This window comes from Bos indicus x Bos taurus, chromosome 19 (genome assembly GCF_003369695.1).
Source record: "Bos indicus x Bos taurus breed Angus x Brahman F1 hybrid chromosome 19, Bos_hybrid_MaternalHap_v2.0, whole genome shotgun sequence".
In the NCBI taxonomy this organism is placed as follows: Eukaryota; Metazoa; Chordata; class Mammalia; order Artiodactyla; family Bovidae; genus Bos; species Bos indicus x Bos taurus.
Window position 1 is genome coordinate 20,237,713 of NC_040094.1, and position 15,649 is coordinate 20,253,361.

Here is a 15,649-nt window from a genome sequence, read left to right on the forward strand (position 1 = left end):
GAAGTGTTCTTGATGAATGACTGCAGCTAAGTGAGATTATCCAAAAATTTTGGTCTCTTTGGTCTCAGGAACTCTCTGATCTGAGCTAGTGAAAGTTGAATTGCAGGGGTCTCTGGGGAGGTCTTTGGGGGCTGCTGAGGCCTGGGGTTGCTGAGCTGCCTTTGGTTTCCGTTGGCAACAGGCAGACTTGAGCAAGACTGTGTGCCTGTCACTTCCTCCAGGGCCACTGGCTCCTGAGGCCTGCCTTCTGTGGGGACTGCCTCAAAGGCAAGATTGCTCTAGAACAGATCTGCCCAGCTAGATATTGGGAAATTCTTGTGTCAACACTACACTGTTTTAATTACCTTAAAGAAAAAGTCTCTTCTTTCATTGCTCTTCCTTTTTAAAAAAAATCAGCATATAAGTTTCACTGGCTCCTGCTTCCAGCTCTGTGCCTTTGAGCAGGCAACAAAATTAGAAAGCAAGATTGCTTAAGGGCATGACCCCTGGAATTAGACAGCCTAGCCCCTGGTGCTGGGAGGCAGATATAAGCTTCACTTTGCCACTTGCCAATGGTGTGATCTTGGATAAGTCCCTTACCTTTCTGAGCCTGTTACTAGTCTGTCGGTTGCTCTAACTAGAAACTGAGGAGTCATTTCTAATTCCTTCTTCTTCCTCCACCTTGACATTCAGTTGACTAGCAAATCTCGCTAGCTCTATTTCCAAATATATATCCCCAATCCATCTATGTCTCTTTTTTCACCACTGCCACCTCCCTAGTCCTTGCTACTTCATGGACTTGTGCATTAGTACCTACATTGCTCTTTGTATCAGTCTTGCCCTTCCCTCCGTTTCATTGTTCATGAGTCAAGAGTGATTTTTATTCTTCGTCGTCTTTTTTTTATTGTTGTTCAGTCACTAAGTCATGTCTGATTCTTTGTGACCCTATGGACTGCAGCATGCCAGGCCTCCCTTTCCTTCACTGTCTCCCGGAGTTTGCTCAAATTCATGTCCATTGAGTCGGTGATGCTATTTAACCATCTCACCCCCTTCTACTTTTGCCTTCAGTCTTTCCCAGCATCAAGGTCTTTTTTCAGTGAGTCGACTCTTTGCATCAGGTGGCCAAAGTATTAGAGCTTCAGCTTTAGCATCAGTCCTTCCCATAAATATTCAGGGTTGATTTTGTTTAGGATTGACTGGTTTGATCTCTTTGCTGTCTAAGGGACTCTCAAGAGTCTTCTCCAGGACCACAAATTTGAAAGCATCACTTCTTTGATGCTCAGCCTTCTTTATGATCCAACTCTCATATCCATACATGACTACTGGAAAAACCATAGCTTTGACTATACGGACCTTTGTCTTCTTTTTAAAATATTTCTTTATTTATTGTTTGGCTGTGTTGGCTCTGCAACATGCAGGCTCTTCACTGCGGTGCTCAGGCTTCTTTCTAGTTGGGGTGCATGGGCTCACCATCTCGAGTTGTGTTGCAACTTGAGGGCTTAGTTTCCCTGTGGCATATGGGATCTTAGTTCCCCAACCAGGGATCAAACCTGTGTCCTCTGCATTGAAAGGCAGATTCTTCACCACTGGACCACCAGGGAATTCCTACATGATTCTTCTTAAAGCCCCAGCACAACCCCCTCACTTTTCTGAGTAGGGTGCTTCACTGGTATCTTGTTGCACTCAGCATCCAATCCAAAGCCCTCACCATGGCCTTCAAGGCTCTGGAGTATTCGCATCTGCCTCCTTCTGTGTCTCCTGCTGCCCCTTCTCACTCGTCCCCTCATGTTAGGACAGGTCAGGTTATTTCCTGTCATAGCCCGGGGCCTCTGTGTATTCTGTTTCCTCTGTCTGGAAATTTCTATACTGTCATGGCTAGCACCTTCTCATCCTCTGATGGGAGCTTAGAAGTCAGCTCTTCAGAGAAGCTATCCCATCTAAAATTAGATGCACACCCCGCCCCCCGCCCCCATAGCCACCACTTTGTCTCAGTATGCTATTTCCTTTTAGCACTTATTCACGAATCTCGATTACGTATTTTAGTTATTTTTGAATATGTTTTTTTATTGTCTCTTGATAGAATATAAGCTCCCAAAGGAAAGAGACTATATATTTTGTTCGCTGCTGTATCCTCTGTGCTGAGTAAGGTGCCTGGCCCACCCTGGCTGTTCAGTAGCTGTCTATTGATTATGGGTGGATGGATGGATGGATAAATAGGTGGAGAATGACATGGTACCAGGGCACATAGTAAGCCCTTACTAAGTAAAAGCTATTATGTTCTCCTACAACTAGTTAAAACTTTTCTGTAGCAAGTTCCAATACAAGCTGTCTTGAAGAAAATAGTCTTTTATCAGCCTAGGTAATAAAAGTCCAGGGAAGTCTGGATGCAGAAGCTCAGATGATGCCTTTAGAGCACACTTCTCAGACAGGCCCACTCCACGTGGCAGGCTTGAAGGGCACCAGGAGCTAAGCCTCACTTTTTTTCAGTAGAGTAGCAGTATTGGCTACTAAGAGCTTCTTACCCTAGAACTGTGGGTAAAAAATCCCAGGGAAGGCTCTGATTGGCTTGGCTTTAGTCATGTGCTCACATCAGAACCAATCATAGAGCTAATAAGACAGAGAACTCCCATTGGCCAAAATTAGGTCATTGGTTCAGCCCTTTGGCAGAAAGATGGTGAGCCTGAAGGATCAATGCCACCTGCACTTGGGAAATGTGTCTTGGAGGAAAGACCACCCTGCTGACAGAAGAAGCATGCACAAGCACACACTCACTCCCAACTGTTGCTACTGCAGCTCCCCACCCTCACCCTCACCAGGGGCTCTCCATGGGGCTGGCTCACCTGGCTTTCCCCTGGGGGGATCTCTGGGTGCCACTGTGCCTGCTTTTCCCAACAGTGAGTAGAACTCCTTTGTTAGTATAGGAGGTGAAGGGCCTCAGGCTCAGAGATGTGTCATCGAAGGCCTAGACTCTGGCAGGGAGTCCTCAGAGATCTTATATCTAGGATGTAATAGGTGAGCCTATTCCTCAGTTTTTTTTTTAATTAATATTTATTTTTGGCTGCGCTGGTCTTCATCCCTTTGTTGGGCTTCCTCTAGTTGCGGTGCGTGGGGGCCGCTCCTCACTGGGCTGTGAGGGCTTCTCATTGCAGTGGCCTCTCTTGTGGAGTACAGGCTCCAGCACGCGGGCTTCAGTAGTTGGGGCACGCATGCTTAGTTGCTCCGTCACCAGGGAAGTCCCAGGTTTTGCTTTTAATAACACCTCATTTTCTTCACTGTGAAAATAAAAAATATTTATTTTAGAAAGTATACAAAAGCAAAGAAAATAGGTCCTCTGTAACCCTACACAGAGGTAATGATTGCTTCTTGGCTTTTCAGGGTGTTTTTTGTTTTTTCTTAATAGCCAATAATTTACACAAATATCCATTTTCAAAGTATGAAAAGTATAGAAATTAAAGAAAACAATACTACTGTTTATTGATGGTTTACATCATAATCTTACAACCAAGAGGAAATTCTGGAAACATTTTGGTACCTTTCCTTCAGCTGGCATTCTTTGTTGGTTGATCTTTCTTTTCTTTTTCTTCTTTTTAAATGTCATCCATTTGAGAATTTATACTATGATTGTTTCGCAAGTGTTGCCAATGTGCCTGGCACTGAGCTGTGAGCTTTACGTGGAGAGTCTCTCTCAGTCTTCGCAGTAAGCTTCTGGGGAGATGTCTTATATTCCATTCCAGCTGCTGTAACAAAAATAACATAGAGTGGGCTTGGCAGCTTATAAACAACAGAAATTTATTTCTCACCGTTCTGGTGACCAGGAAGTCTTAAGGTCAAGGTGCCAGTAGACACTGTGTCTGGTGAGGATCCACTTCCTGGTTCATGGATGACCATTTTCTGCTGTGTCTTCACATGATGGGAGGGACCAGGCAGCTCTCTAGTGTTTTTTATAAGGGCACTAATCCCAAACTGAGGGCTCTACACTAATGACGTCCCAAAGACCCTACTAACACCATCACATTGGGATTAAGTTTCCACATATGAATTTTGGGGAGAACACATGTTTAGTCTGTAGTAAGAGGCAATGCTTGTATCTCCAAAATAAGATAGAGATAGGCTTCCCTAGTGGCTCAGATGGTAAAGAATCTGCCTGCAGTGCAGGAGACCCAGGTTCGATCTCCTGGAGAAGGGAATGGCAACCCATTCCAGTATTCGTGGCTGGGAAATCCCATGGACAGAGGAGCCTGGTGGGCTACAGTGCATAGGGTCACAAAGAGTTGGACAGAACTGAGCGACTGACACTTCCATAGACTAGAGATAGAGAAACTGACAGCATCACTTATCCCAGGTCATTTCGATGGTAAGTGGAGGAGCCAGGATTCATACCCGGGAAGTCTGGCTCCAAAGCCAAGGTCACAACACACACACAGACATACAAAACACACACTTTATATTCTCATGGATGGGCCCATGTTGTATATTCCCTCTGCGATCCTGAACATTTTTTCTTTTTAAAAATTTCATTTTAAAAGTAACATTTTCTAAATCTAATGACCCATGTTTATTGTAAGAAAATTTGAAGATACAGAGAAGCTCAAAAAAAGAAAAAAAAAAGTCCCCCCACAACCCCACCAGCCACTGTTAGCCAGCCATATAACTTTAGACCTTCCCCCCCCCATCTACGCATAGTCAAGTGCATCCTTTTTGGCATACGGTTCTGAGTTTTGATAGCTGATAGCTCTTCCCACGGGTGTCTAAACCACCCAGCCCCAGATCTGTGAGAACCGCAGAGGCAGTGGGAGCAGTTGGAGTTCACGCAGGGGTGGGGGTTCCCCAGATGATTCACTGGAAGAGGGGGGATGATCATGCTCCTTGTTGACTCAAGTCGGAATCTTTGGAGGAGGGCTGGGAGGCAGGGAGCACCTCTCCGTCTGCCGCCTGTATCCTAGGTACCCTGGGTGCCTGGCCCCCTGCCTGACACCCAGCCCCCTGCAGCAAGGCCGGCTGGAACCTGCGTGTCTTACACCCAGCACCTGCTCCGGGAGCTATGTGCTGACTCCCCAGCGCCCGGGCACAGACTATTTTTGGCTGCAGTGACTGTTCACTACAGTCATGAAAACAGAAACTCTTCTCCCTACCTTGTCCTTCCCTGGGACACCACACCAGGGGCCAGGGCTGCCGGGGACCCTGGACTCAGGCCCCTCGTCATGCATTGCCTGTGGAGCTGGGTGCCGGCCAAGGCTACGCGGGGCTCAGGGACCCCACCTCCCGTGGTGCTGCGCGAGGCACGGAGCCTGGACCAGCCCCGGCCGAAGGGTTGCGAGGTAGGCACTGGGGTCTGGGATCAAGTGGCCTTTCCATGAGAGCCTGGAAGGGGGTGTGTTTGGCTGGGCTCCGGGTCCTCAGTTTGCCGTCTTATAGAACACTTCAGGAAGAATGAGCATATCAGGGTAGAATGTGCATTCCATTTCATAGGATTTCATTTGCTTTCTTTTTTGCCGTGAAGTGGCTGGTGGGGACCCATCGGGCACTGACTGAAATAGATTTTTCCCCATTCTCCTGGTGAATGGTTTGGGGCCCATTTGTGTTTTTGGTTTGAACAGGGCACACACTTGTTTTGAGCCAGCTTCTTCCTCTGGGAGCTTAGGAAACTGGAGTTGTATGGGCAGGCCCAGCCCTGCCTCAGCGCTTCTGGTCAACCTGATAAGAGGAGGCCCAGCTGTGTAGAGACTGTGTGTGCTAGATTTGGAGGTACACGAACCAGGGTCTAACCCAGACTCCGTTGCTCACTTGCTGCGTCCTAGGTGAGTAACCTAATCTCTCTGAACTCCACTTTCCTTCACAACGAAGCAGTCATGCCCAAGCCACTGCACGAGTGGCTGTAGTACAAGGAGTTGTTATTTGATGATTGGATTGGTTGTGAAAAGAGGCAGGTCAAGAAGCTGGGTGAGAATCAACGTGCCACAGCCCTGGGTGGGTCTTAGAGCTCAGCTCAGAACCTGGGTGTTTGGCTGTAGCTGGTGATGTAGGGTTTGCTGCTTCTTTACAAAAAGAAGAAAAATGTGTGTCACTAAAGTGGGCATGGGTCGGGATGAGCAAGAGCAGGGATTTCTGCCCATCCGCCATCTTCTCAGCCACCAAGACTTTAGGGACTTGCCAGGGTGAGGCCATTAGCCAAGAACCCCTCTGTTTCCGATTCCACGGGGCTTTGGACACATGAGCTGTGCACATAGCGTGGTGTCCCTTAGGTCAGCACCTTTGGAAAAGATTCTCAGGGCAGACCTCAGGGAAGTCTTCCTCTTGGCTCACCTTCTTAGAGCAGCTCAGAAAAGTTGGCAGGAACGAAAGCTTTATATCTGGGTAAGGAATGCCCACCAGGGGTTGATAAATCCTGGTGTTAGTCACTGGCAACGCCTTGATCCTATTGTTCTGGGTGACCCAGATAGGTCCCCTCCCCTCTCTGGGCCTCTATTTCCTCCTCTGTAAAATGAGTATTGGACTAGAATGTCTCTAAGGGTCCTTTGAGGGGTTCCTGGGTAGCACTAGTGGTAAAGAACCCACCTGCCGATGCAGAAGACAAAAGGGACACGAGTTTGATCCCTGGGTCCAGAAGATTCCCCTGGAGGAGGGCATTGGCAACTCACACCAGTATTCTTGCCTGGTGAATCCCATGGACAGAGGAGCCCCGAGGGCTGCACAGCCCGTAGCGCCGCAAAGAGTCAGACACTGAACAGTCAGACTGAAGTGACTTAGCACACCCTCAAGTGTCCTCTGCCTTTGATCTTGGTGGAGGAAGACTTTCTCTCCTGTCTTCCCAGCCTCATGAATACGCATTGGCCCCTTCTTGCCCTCAGCCCCTGATGGCTCTGGCGATGGTCTCCTTGGCTTGAGTCCTCTGTGACTGCCATGGGCCAGGAGCTGTTTACAGAGTTTCTGGAAAACTACAGAGAGGGGGCTGCCTCCTTCCAGGGTCTCCCAAGAGATCTCAGTCTCCTGCTTGGACCTCATGGGGCAGCTCGGAAACAATGGGCCTCTGTCGTGAGTGGAGCAGCCTGCCTCTCAGGTCTCCAGCTCTGCGCTCACTTCCTGCAGTGTGGCTTATCCCCGATCCCTCCCACCACCCCACCCCAGCCCTTGACCCATGGCCCCAAAGGACAGACTTTGCACTGAACACTGGGATGTGCCCCTCTGGTACAGGGAGGGATCTGAGATTTGTCTCCTGGCCTCACAGGAGGGTCAGACTCCACGGCTGGGGCCGGGCATGTGCCAGGGCCCTGAGCGAAATCACTGGGCCCTGAGTTTGCCGGCTAGCCAGTCTGGCATGGGGCTGGGTAAGGGGCTCACTGGCTGCACTCAGAGTTCTCACACTGCGGGTGTGGAGGAGAGGGAGTAGACTTGTCTGGGAACCCTGTCTTGACTGGTATGTTTGCACAGGGGAGAACTGGAAGGGGAGATGTTGGGGACCAGCCGGCTACAGACAATGGCCATGCCTGACCCCTCTGTGTTTCTGTCGGTGCCTTTACGCCCTGGAGAGCTGGGGCTCCCCACGGGGAGGTGCATTTCTAAGCAGACCCTGCTCCCTGTACTCTCTACTGAGGATCGCTGAGCATCCCACTTTGCCAGAGCTGTCATCCTGGGCAGCCTCTCACATCTGCCCCTTCCCATCTCAGAAGTGTCCCTGTTGAGATGGTCCGTCCCATGCTCACCCTCTCCCTGGAAGCCCTCCTCTTCACCCGGCTGCTGGCTTGGCCAGTGTCTACACTGCCACCCTGCTCGTCCATCTGCTGTGTCAACAAGGGATGCCATGAGGGCCTACAGGCTTGGGGAAGCTGCTGCCCTCAAGTGGTGCCCATGGCGACAGACCACTGACCCCCAGCTGCCCCAGCTGTGGCCCCTCCACACTGCCCTGCTTGTGCCAGAAGGGACCTCCCCCCACCCCATCTGCCAGTTCCCTAAACATCACCCAAGAGTTAAGGAAGTGTTAATCACTCAGGTGTCCGACACTTTTCGACCCCATGGACTGAAGCCCTCCAGGCTCCTCTGTCCGTGGGATTTTCCAGGCAAGAATCCTGCAGTGGGGTGCCATGCCCTTGCCCCTCTCCAGGGGATCTTCCTGACCCAGGGATTGAACCTGCATCTCCCTGCGGCTCCAGCATTGCAGGCAGATTCTTTCCCACTGAGCCACTGGGGAAGCCCTACCCAAGGGGGCTCGTGTATTCTTTTGACTGGTGTTACACCCACCCCCTGTCCTACCCTGACCCCAGTCTTACTTTGGAATGTTCTTTTTCTTGTAGCCAGTGAGCCCCTTTTAGAGTATTCCATTTTTGACTTGCGTTTTACTGTGGAGTCTAATGGACAATATTGTGTTCTTTCCGACAGTCAGGGAGCATCCTGGGGGAAGAGAACCCCCTGCTATAGAAGCCCACCCATCTCTCTCCATCTTGGGAGTAGTATGTATGGGGGAAAGCACACAGCCCCAGACCCATGGTGTGTGTGTGTGTGTTTCTCTAATGCTGGAAGTATCCGGCGGTTTTCAAACAGCATGCAGGAGAATTGGTTTTGGAAACGTGTGTTGAAGATACAGAGAAAGGTGACAGAAATGTGGGCCTGCCTTGTCTCTCCTCTGGGCCCAGCATAGCTGGTGTGTGTTTGTTGAGTGGCTGAATGACCCACTTCAGCCTGTGGACCCAGTCCAGCCCGCTACTGGTTTCTCTACAGCCTTTGGAGCTATGAATGGTTTTCATGTTTGTAACTGGTAGGAAAAGGAAAACAAAAAAATTTTGTGACGTGTGAAAATTAAATGAAATTCATGTTTCCGTGTGCATAGTTAAGGTGTTACTGGCACCAGCCACACCCGTGTGTTTCCATATTGTCTGCGGCTGCTTGGGAGCTCTGATAGCAGAGTTGACCAGTTGTGACAGAGGTCATATGGCCTGTAAAGATGAAGATACTCTATGGCCTGTTCAGAAAAAGTGTGCCAATTCCTGCAAGATGCCTAGGGTTTATGGGAGGAAGAATGGGACCTGGGAGGCAGCCCCAAGACAGGCCTACCAGGAGGATGAGGCCAGCCCCCTGGGGTGATGGTGGTGGCCGTGGTGAGAGCAGATGCCGTCAGAAGCTAGAGATTTGGTCTCAGGCAGACTCGGAGAGCACCCGCCTCCTCCAGAGGGCAGGAGAGGGACTGAGGGGCCTGGCAGGACTGCTAAGGGGGTTCAGAAGTCCTGTAGAGAGAAGAACCGCCCTCCCCCCTCCGCTGCCGGAGGCCTCCTGCAGCTGCTTTTAACCCCACAGCCAGAGTGCACCCCAGCTGGCATGGAAGGAGGACACAGTGTGGAGCCTAGAAACCAGATGGGACCTGTGATGCCAAGAAGACACTACCCTGGGAAAAGGATACCACATTATAGAGCAGAGAAGTGGGCACCAGTGCAGGCAGAGCCAACTGACTGTGAAGAGGTGGAGATGGCCATGTCTCAGCCTCACCAAACAGGCTGTGTGACCTTGAGCCAGCTGCCTAGCCTCTCTGAGCCTTGTCACCCATCTCAGGCTTTTATGAGGATCACCTGTCCTGGCCTCTATAGTTGATTTAACAGAGTGCCTGGCACCCAAGAGCTGAGTAGTAACTGCTCGTTGCTCACCCTGTTTTGGCCCCCTTCTCACCTCCTCCTCTTTGACCTGCACCCCTCCACCTCCACACCCTATCCCACTACTGCACCCTCTTTCAATCCCAGATGTTCTGATGTGTAGGCCAGACTCCCTGAAGAGTCCGCCAGGTTCCCTGCTCTGCAAACGTCCACCCCGCCTTGTGGGAGGGAGGGAGGCACCAGAGTACAGGAGAGTGCATCTCCTGGGATGTTTGTGAGCTTGGGTTGGGCTGTGGTTGAGTTGAAGGATCAGAGGCCTCGTGAAGGGACAGGTGGGAGATCAAGCCCCCAGGGTGCTGCCCTGCCCTGGCCAGCCCCACTTTCTTAGACCTTTCTGCCTTGGACTACTTTGGCCAGACTTAAGGCCCCACAGCTTGTCTGCCCTCATGGTTCTCACCCCCGAGAAGTTCCGATTCAATTGATGTAAGGTGGGGCCCGGTTATCAGGATCCTTTTCTTTTTTTTGCTTTGCTGCTTGGCATGTGGGATCTTAGTTCCCTAACCAGGAATTGAACTCATGCCCAGCCCCCACCCCGACTCCCCCATAGTGGAAATGAGGTGTTTTAACCACTGCACTGCCAAGGAAGTCCCAGGATCCTTTTTTAAAGCCTCCCAGGCAATTCCAGGTTGCTGACAGGGTTGAGAGACAGTGACCTGATCTAGCCAAATCTGCTGCTGCTGCTATTAAGTCGCTTCAGTCGTGTCCGACTCTGTGCGACCCCATAGACGGCAGCCCACCAGGCTCCTCTGTCCATGGGATTCTCCAGGCAAGAACACTGGAGTGGGTTGCCATTTCCTCCTCCAATGCATGAAAGTGAAAAGTCAAAGTGAAGTCGTTCAGTCATGTCCGACTCTTAGCGACCCCATGGACTGCAGCTTACCAGGCTCCTCCGTCCATGGGATTTTCCAGGCAAGAGTACTGGACCTACTCACTTTATAAATGATGAAACCAAAGCCCAGAGAGGGGCAGGGACTGGCCCAAGGTTGGTAGAGTTCCAACCAAATCTGACCCCTCTTTCACTGGGAAGTGATGGAGAGAAGCCCTCTCTATCAGGGTGACTTTTCCCAGGAGGGGCTTTTTCTCATTTCCCAGAACTGGGATAGTGACTAGGTCCAGACATGGTTCAGAGACAAAGCCAGTATCCCTAAGCTATTTGCTGATCTCCATGGAAACCCCAGGAGGCTGCCTCACCCAGGCCCCTCACTGCCTCAGCCCCTCCTGTGCTTCCTAGAATATCCAGCTATTATTATCCAAGTCTCACCCCTTCTTCTCCCTCGGCACCAGTGGTGGTGAGAAGGCAGGAAGGAACATCTGTCAGGTGCCCCCTTGCCAACTGGAGAGATGTGGGCTCCCCGCCTGGGCTGCTAGAGAACCCCCTGCTCCTCTGTCTCTGCTGCGCCGGCCACAGAGGGGTGTACAGGGCTCTGGGAGTCCATCTCTGGCCTCTCTGCTGTGACCAGCTCCTGGAAAAGCATCTGAGGTGAAGGATCCCGGCTCTTGAATTAAGCCCCAGCCAAGCCAGTTGGGGACACGTCTGCCCACCCACCAGAAATCCAGGTTTGGTCGATGGACCACGCGTGCTGGATGTGTTGGTTGAGGCGGTTACCACTGTGACCGGTCCGTGCTATGCTCCAGGACTAGACTCAATGCCAGAAGGAGACCCCAAGTGTGGGCTTGCCTCTCGGCCTTCCCTCAGGCCAGATCTTCATCCCAGTTACGTCCTGAGCTGCATGGATTCTTGTGGCACGTGGTCCACTCGGAGTCTGTGAAGTCCCTGGCGTTTCCACAGCCCGCCTGACTGGCCATGGCCAGGGGGACAGCTCTCCATGTCAGCCGGCACCGTTTGCTAAGTATAGACCCCAGGCAGCCCCGTGGCTGCTGGTAAGTCCTGGGACACCATTTGATACCCAGCCGGGCCTGTGACACCAGTCGCTGCCAGCTGCGGAGGGGAGGGGCAGCGTGCTTGGGCGAGCCCGACCCCGCCTTCTGCTGCTGAGAACACAGCCAGCAGTTTCACGGTCACAGACTGGGAGTCACCTCCCTGCTCCACTGGCCCTGCCCTCTAATTATTATCAGAAAGCATAACTTAATGTCATCTACGGGAGAAGTAAGTTGTGGCTCGAGGGGACAGGCAGAGAGGCAGGGAGCCAGTGTGCCCTGTCCCATAGCCCCGCTGCCCGCTTCCACGCTCACGTGCTGACCCGGGGCTGGGTGGAACCGGGGCATCTCCAACAATGGGTCAGACAACACGTCTTCCCTTCCTGGTTTCTAGTTCATATTTTTTTCTTCTTTTTAAGTATTTATTTATTTATTTGGCTGCTCCGGGCCTTAGTTGCAGCACGCGGGATCTAGTTCCCTGACCAGGGATCGAACCTGGGCCCTCTGCATTAGGAGCACAGAGTCTTAGCCACTGGACCACCAGCAAGTCCCTCCCATATTTTATTCTTTACACGGAAGCTGGGGTGGGATGGGCATTAATTCCTGAAGCAGTGTGGATCCTCAGCCTGTCATCTCCAGAACTCCAGGGCCTGGACGCCTGGCTTGAGACAACTTGGCATCTTCACGTGCCTCCAGGCGGGTGAGAGACCCTCCCACAGTCTCAGGGCCTCTCAGACCTGAGAGCATTTCCGGGCGGCTTCGCCTGCTGGGTTGTCAGTGAGCCCGTGAGTTCACCTTCAGCAGGTGGTAACACTCATTCCCTAATTTGCTTTCGGTTTAGAGATTACGCAGGACAATTGTACATGAATTACCCTGGTCTGAAATAGCCTCCTAACCCAGACTTGGCTGTGCTTGTGTCTGAGTAGGAGGATCACATCCACGTGTGAGGCTTGCTGGTGGGGGCATTGCCTGAGTCTTGATGGGAGGAGACGTCAGAGCCCCTCCCAGGGCCGGCACAGCCACTAGCCCAGCCTGACTGGCCAGAGGTGCAGCAGAGGCCAGGGGAAGCATTTTTTTGTATCCTGGCTCGCCTGGTTCCAGCGCACTTCCCTCATGGACTGTCCCTTCTCAATTGGATTAACTTTGGGTCCCTGGTGGCTCAGATAGTAAAGAATTTGCCTGCAACGTAGGAGACCGAGGCTCGATCCCTGGATCGGGAAGGTCCCCTGGAGAAGGGGATGGCAGCCCACTCCAGTATCCTTGCCTGGAGAATCCCACGGACAGAAAAGCCTGATGGACTGCAGTCTGTGGAGTCACAGAGACACAACTAAGTGACTAATATTACTTTCTGAATAAACTCATAGGAGTTGGAAGGCCAGGGCCCACTTGGCTTTCATGGTGGGGTCCCAGAGCCATGGCAGCACCTGGCTGAGAAGGCCTGGCTACCCGCTGATGTGTTGCCCAAGCCCCTTGCTGCTGGGCTTTCTGTGCTGTCATCTGGGGGCTCTGATGTGATTGGTCTGCACAGATTTGCATGAGTTGTCACCATATAAAAATCAGCTGTTTTAAAATAAAAATTCTGATTTCTTTATAAGATGATATGGAGCCCCTCTCATAGCCTCTCCTCACCCCCTGACACAGAGAGAGCGAGAGTGGGTTTCTGATAAGCATTGTCCTTGAGATTCTTGTTGTCTAGTAAAGAGGCAAGAGAAGCGTTTCTAGTACTTCTGCGTGCGTGCTAAGTTGCTTCAGTCATGTCTGACTCTGTGTGACCTCATGGAATGTAGCCAGGCTCTTCTGTCCATGGGGTTCTCCAGACAAGAATACTGGAGTGTATTGCCATGTATTGTATGTACTGCCATGCCCTGCTCCAGGGAATCTTCCTGACCCAGGGTTCAAACCCATGTCTTTTGTGTCTCCTGCATTGGCAGCCAGGTTCTTTACCCCTAGCACCACCTGGAAAGCCCCTTCTAGTACTTTTATCTCCATCAAAAGATAGATCAAGGGGCAACATGCTCACATACCTCATTTTTTTTTCTGAAACCTCATCCTGAGGCTTGTGTGTTTGAGACCCTAACTCTACCAGATAACCTGCTAACTGGTGGATAGTGTCACTGACTGCAGCTTTTAGGCAGAACAGGGTGGTTCCCTCTCCCCACTTCAATGATCCAACTTTGCAGGGAGGAGGGATTAGAAAGCAGAAGAAACAGTCAGAAATCCTAGCGATGCTGGTGTGCTGAGCACTCCCATTTCACTGAAGACATACATAGCTCACTCCCCAGAAAGTGATGCTTGTCCTGGGAGATACTGGGCAGCTCCCGTACAAGCGGGACCCTGGGTTGGCTTTTCTATCCCAGGAAAGGGTTCCGTACCCTACCCCTCCTCAATTTGTCTAGCCAGCCCCTGGTTTGAACTGGAGCATGATGAGAGCGCACAGCGGGAAGGGAAAGCAGACCCTGTTCCCTTATTCCCGTGGGATGAACTGATCCCTGCAGCCTCAAGAGATGGAGACAACCCTTCTAGCTCATTCAAAGCTATAAAGGAAAGTTTTTTCTTTTCATTCTTTTTTTTTTTTTTTTAAGACCATGAATTTGAACCTATTATTTCTCTTATTTAGGGGGTTCCTTCACTTGCCAATGACAAAGGACTTCCATTTACAATACAGGTTTTAGTTTTAGTTTTGTTTTTTTTTTTTTTCAGAAAGCAGGTAGAAATTAGTTCCTTTAATTTACTTTGAAAAAAAATCATTTTCCCCTGGGTAACTGCTTTGCCCAAGTTCATGAGTGACAGTGAGGGATAACTGAAGGTGCTTTGGGACTCGACACCCCTGGGTTTGGGTTGTGGCGCCTGCCGTTTATTAAGCTGCATAGCGTGAGGTCACTGAGCTTCAATAAAACAGGCTTAGCGGCATCTCCTTGCTGAATTGTTTTGAGTGGAGTCAGTACACAAAGCCCTGGACATCTTGTAAAGCGCTAGCAAATAGTTTGTAATAATAAATGTAGTTATTATGCTGGAGAAACTGAAACTTAAAGTGGGTGGGGAGGAAACATATATAAAAGAAAAAAAAATCCGCCTTTGCATTGTAGTCAGATTGGGGATTGGGTTCCTAGGCTTGTCTTTGTCGTCATCAATACCACCTCCACCCCCAAATCAAGAAGATACTGGAATCTCTACTTTCGAGAGAACTGCTGAGTCATCACAGCCTTGGGAAAACGCACACGTGTGGGTGAGAACAGAGGCCACCCCAGGGAGAGGGGGAGGGCTGTGTTGTGAAGGGCAACGTCCACTTGCTTTTGGTCTTCCTTGTTGCCAAATGGCTTTTGAAGCCAATGAAGCCATTGCCAAATGGCTTCTCTCAGTGGAATGAGGGGCACAGATGTCAAAACTGCATTTTGATGAAGGGCATTGTTGAAGAAGAAGACACATGGATTGAATAAAAGCTTCTGCCCAGGGACCATTATCTAAGCATCCTGCTCTCTGTGTTGTTCTTACCAAGGGTTTCCTGTGACGTTCTCATTTTATCATCTGGAAGGATTTCTCACCACCAAGGGTTTGTCCAAACCACTGATGAGCTTCTTGGTGCTCTGGGGGTATCTGTTTATTTCTAATTTTTGGAGTCATTCTAAAGAGCCATGAGATTTCTTTTCCACAACCCTGGAGATGGAAGAATATTCCCACAAGACCAAAGATGGGGAGAGGGGACAAGGCCAGATACCAGAGGCCACATGCCGGGCTTCAGATGTGGCCCCAGCCCCCAGGCATCACAGAGTCCCCAGACCATTGCCCTAATGACTCATAGTTGGTATCTTCATCAGGTTTTGTTTTGACACTTGAGTCTAAGATTTATAGCACCATGGATTGACTGACCGCAACATTGCTCGTGTTAAATTAGACACAGTTTGCTAATAAAAATCAGTGAAAATCAACTTAGATTCTCAAGAGCTGCAAGTTTATATGAATCATTTGATGTGGGTTGTCTGGCTTTCCCTGTTATAGAAAATCCGGAAACAACTTCTCCCCCCTCTGCTCCCCCGCCCCATCTCTCCACTGGTCCCATAACTCTTTGAGCTTTCTCTGTGCTGGTCCATATCGTATTGCATTGCAATAACTTCTTTTCGTCTTTTTTTTTTTCGGCCACTCTTCGTGGCTTGTGGGGT

The 15,649-nt window shown here is 50.5% G+C and overlaps 1 protein-coding gene across 8 annotated transcripts in view; it reads left to right on the forward strand.

Moving 5' to 3' along the window:
• Window positions 1-15,649, forward strand: part of KSR1 (kinase suppressor of ras 1) — a 161,099-nt gene that overhangs the window by 99,156 nt on the left and 46,294 nt on the right. Inside the window, exon 1 of one of the 8 annotated variants that reach the window (XM_027516561.1) lies at window positions 5,075-5,297. The exons of the other annotated variants lie outside the window; for them this stretch is intronic. Coding sequence (XP_027372362.1) covers window positions 5,181-5,297 — 117 coding nt within the window. The 5' untranslated portion in view covers window positions 5,075-5,180. Of the gene's footprint in view, window positions 1-5,074; window positions 5,298-15,649 lie in introns of those variants that run through there. 8 annotated transcript variants of the gene reach the window in all.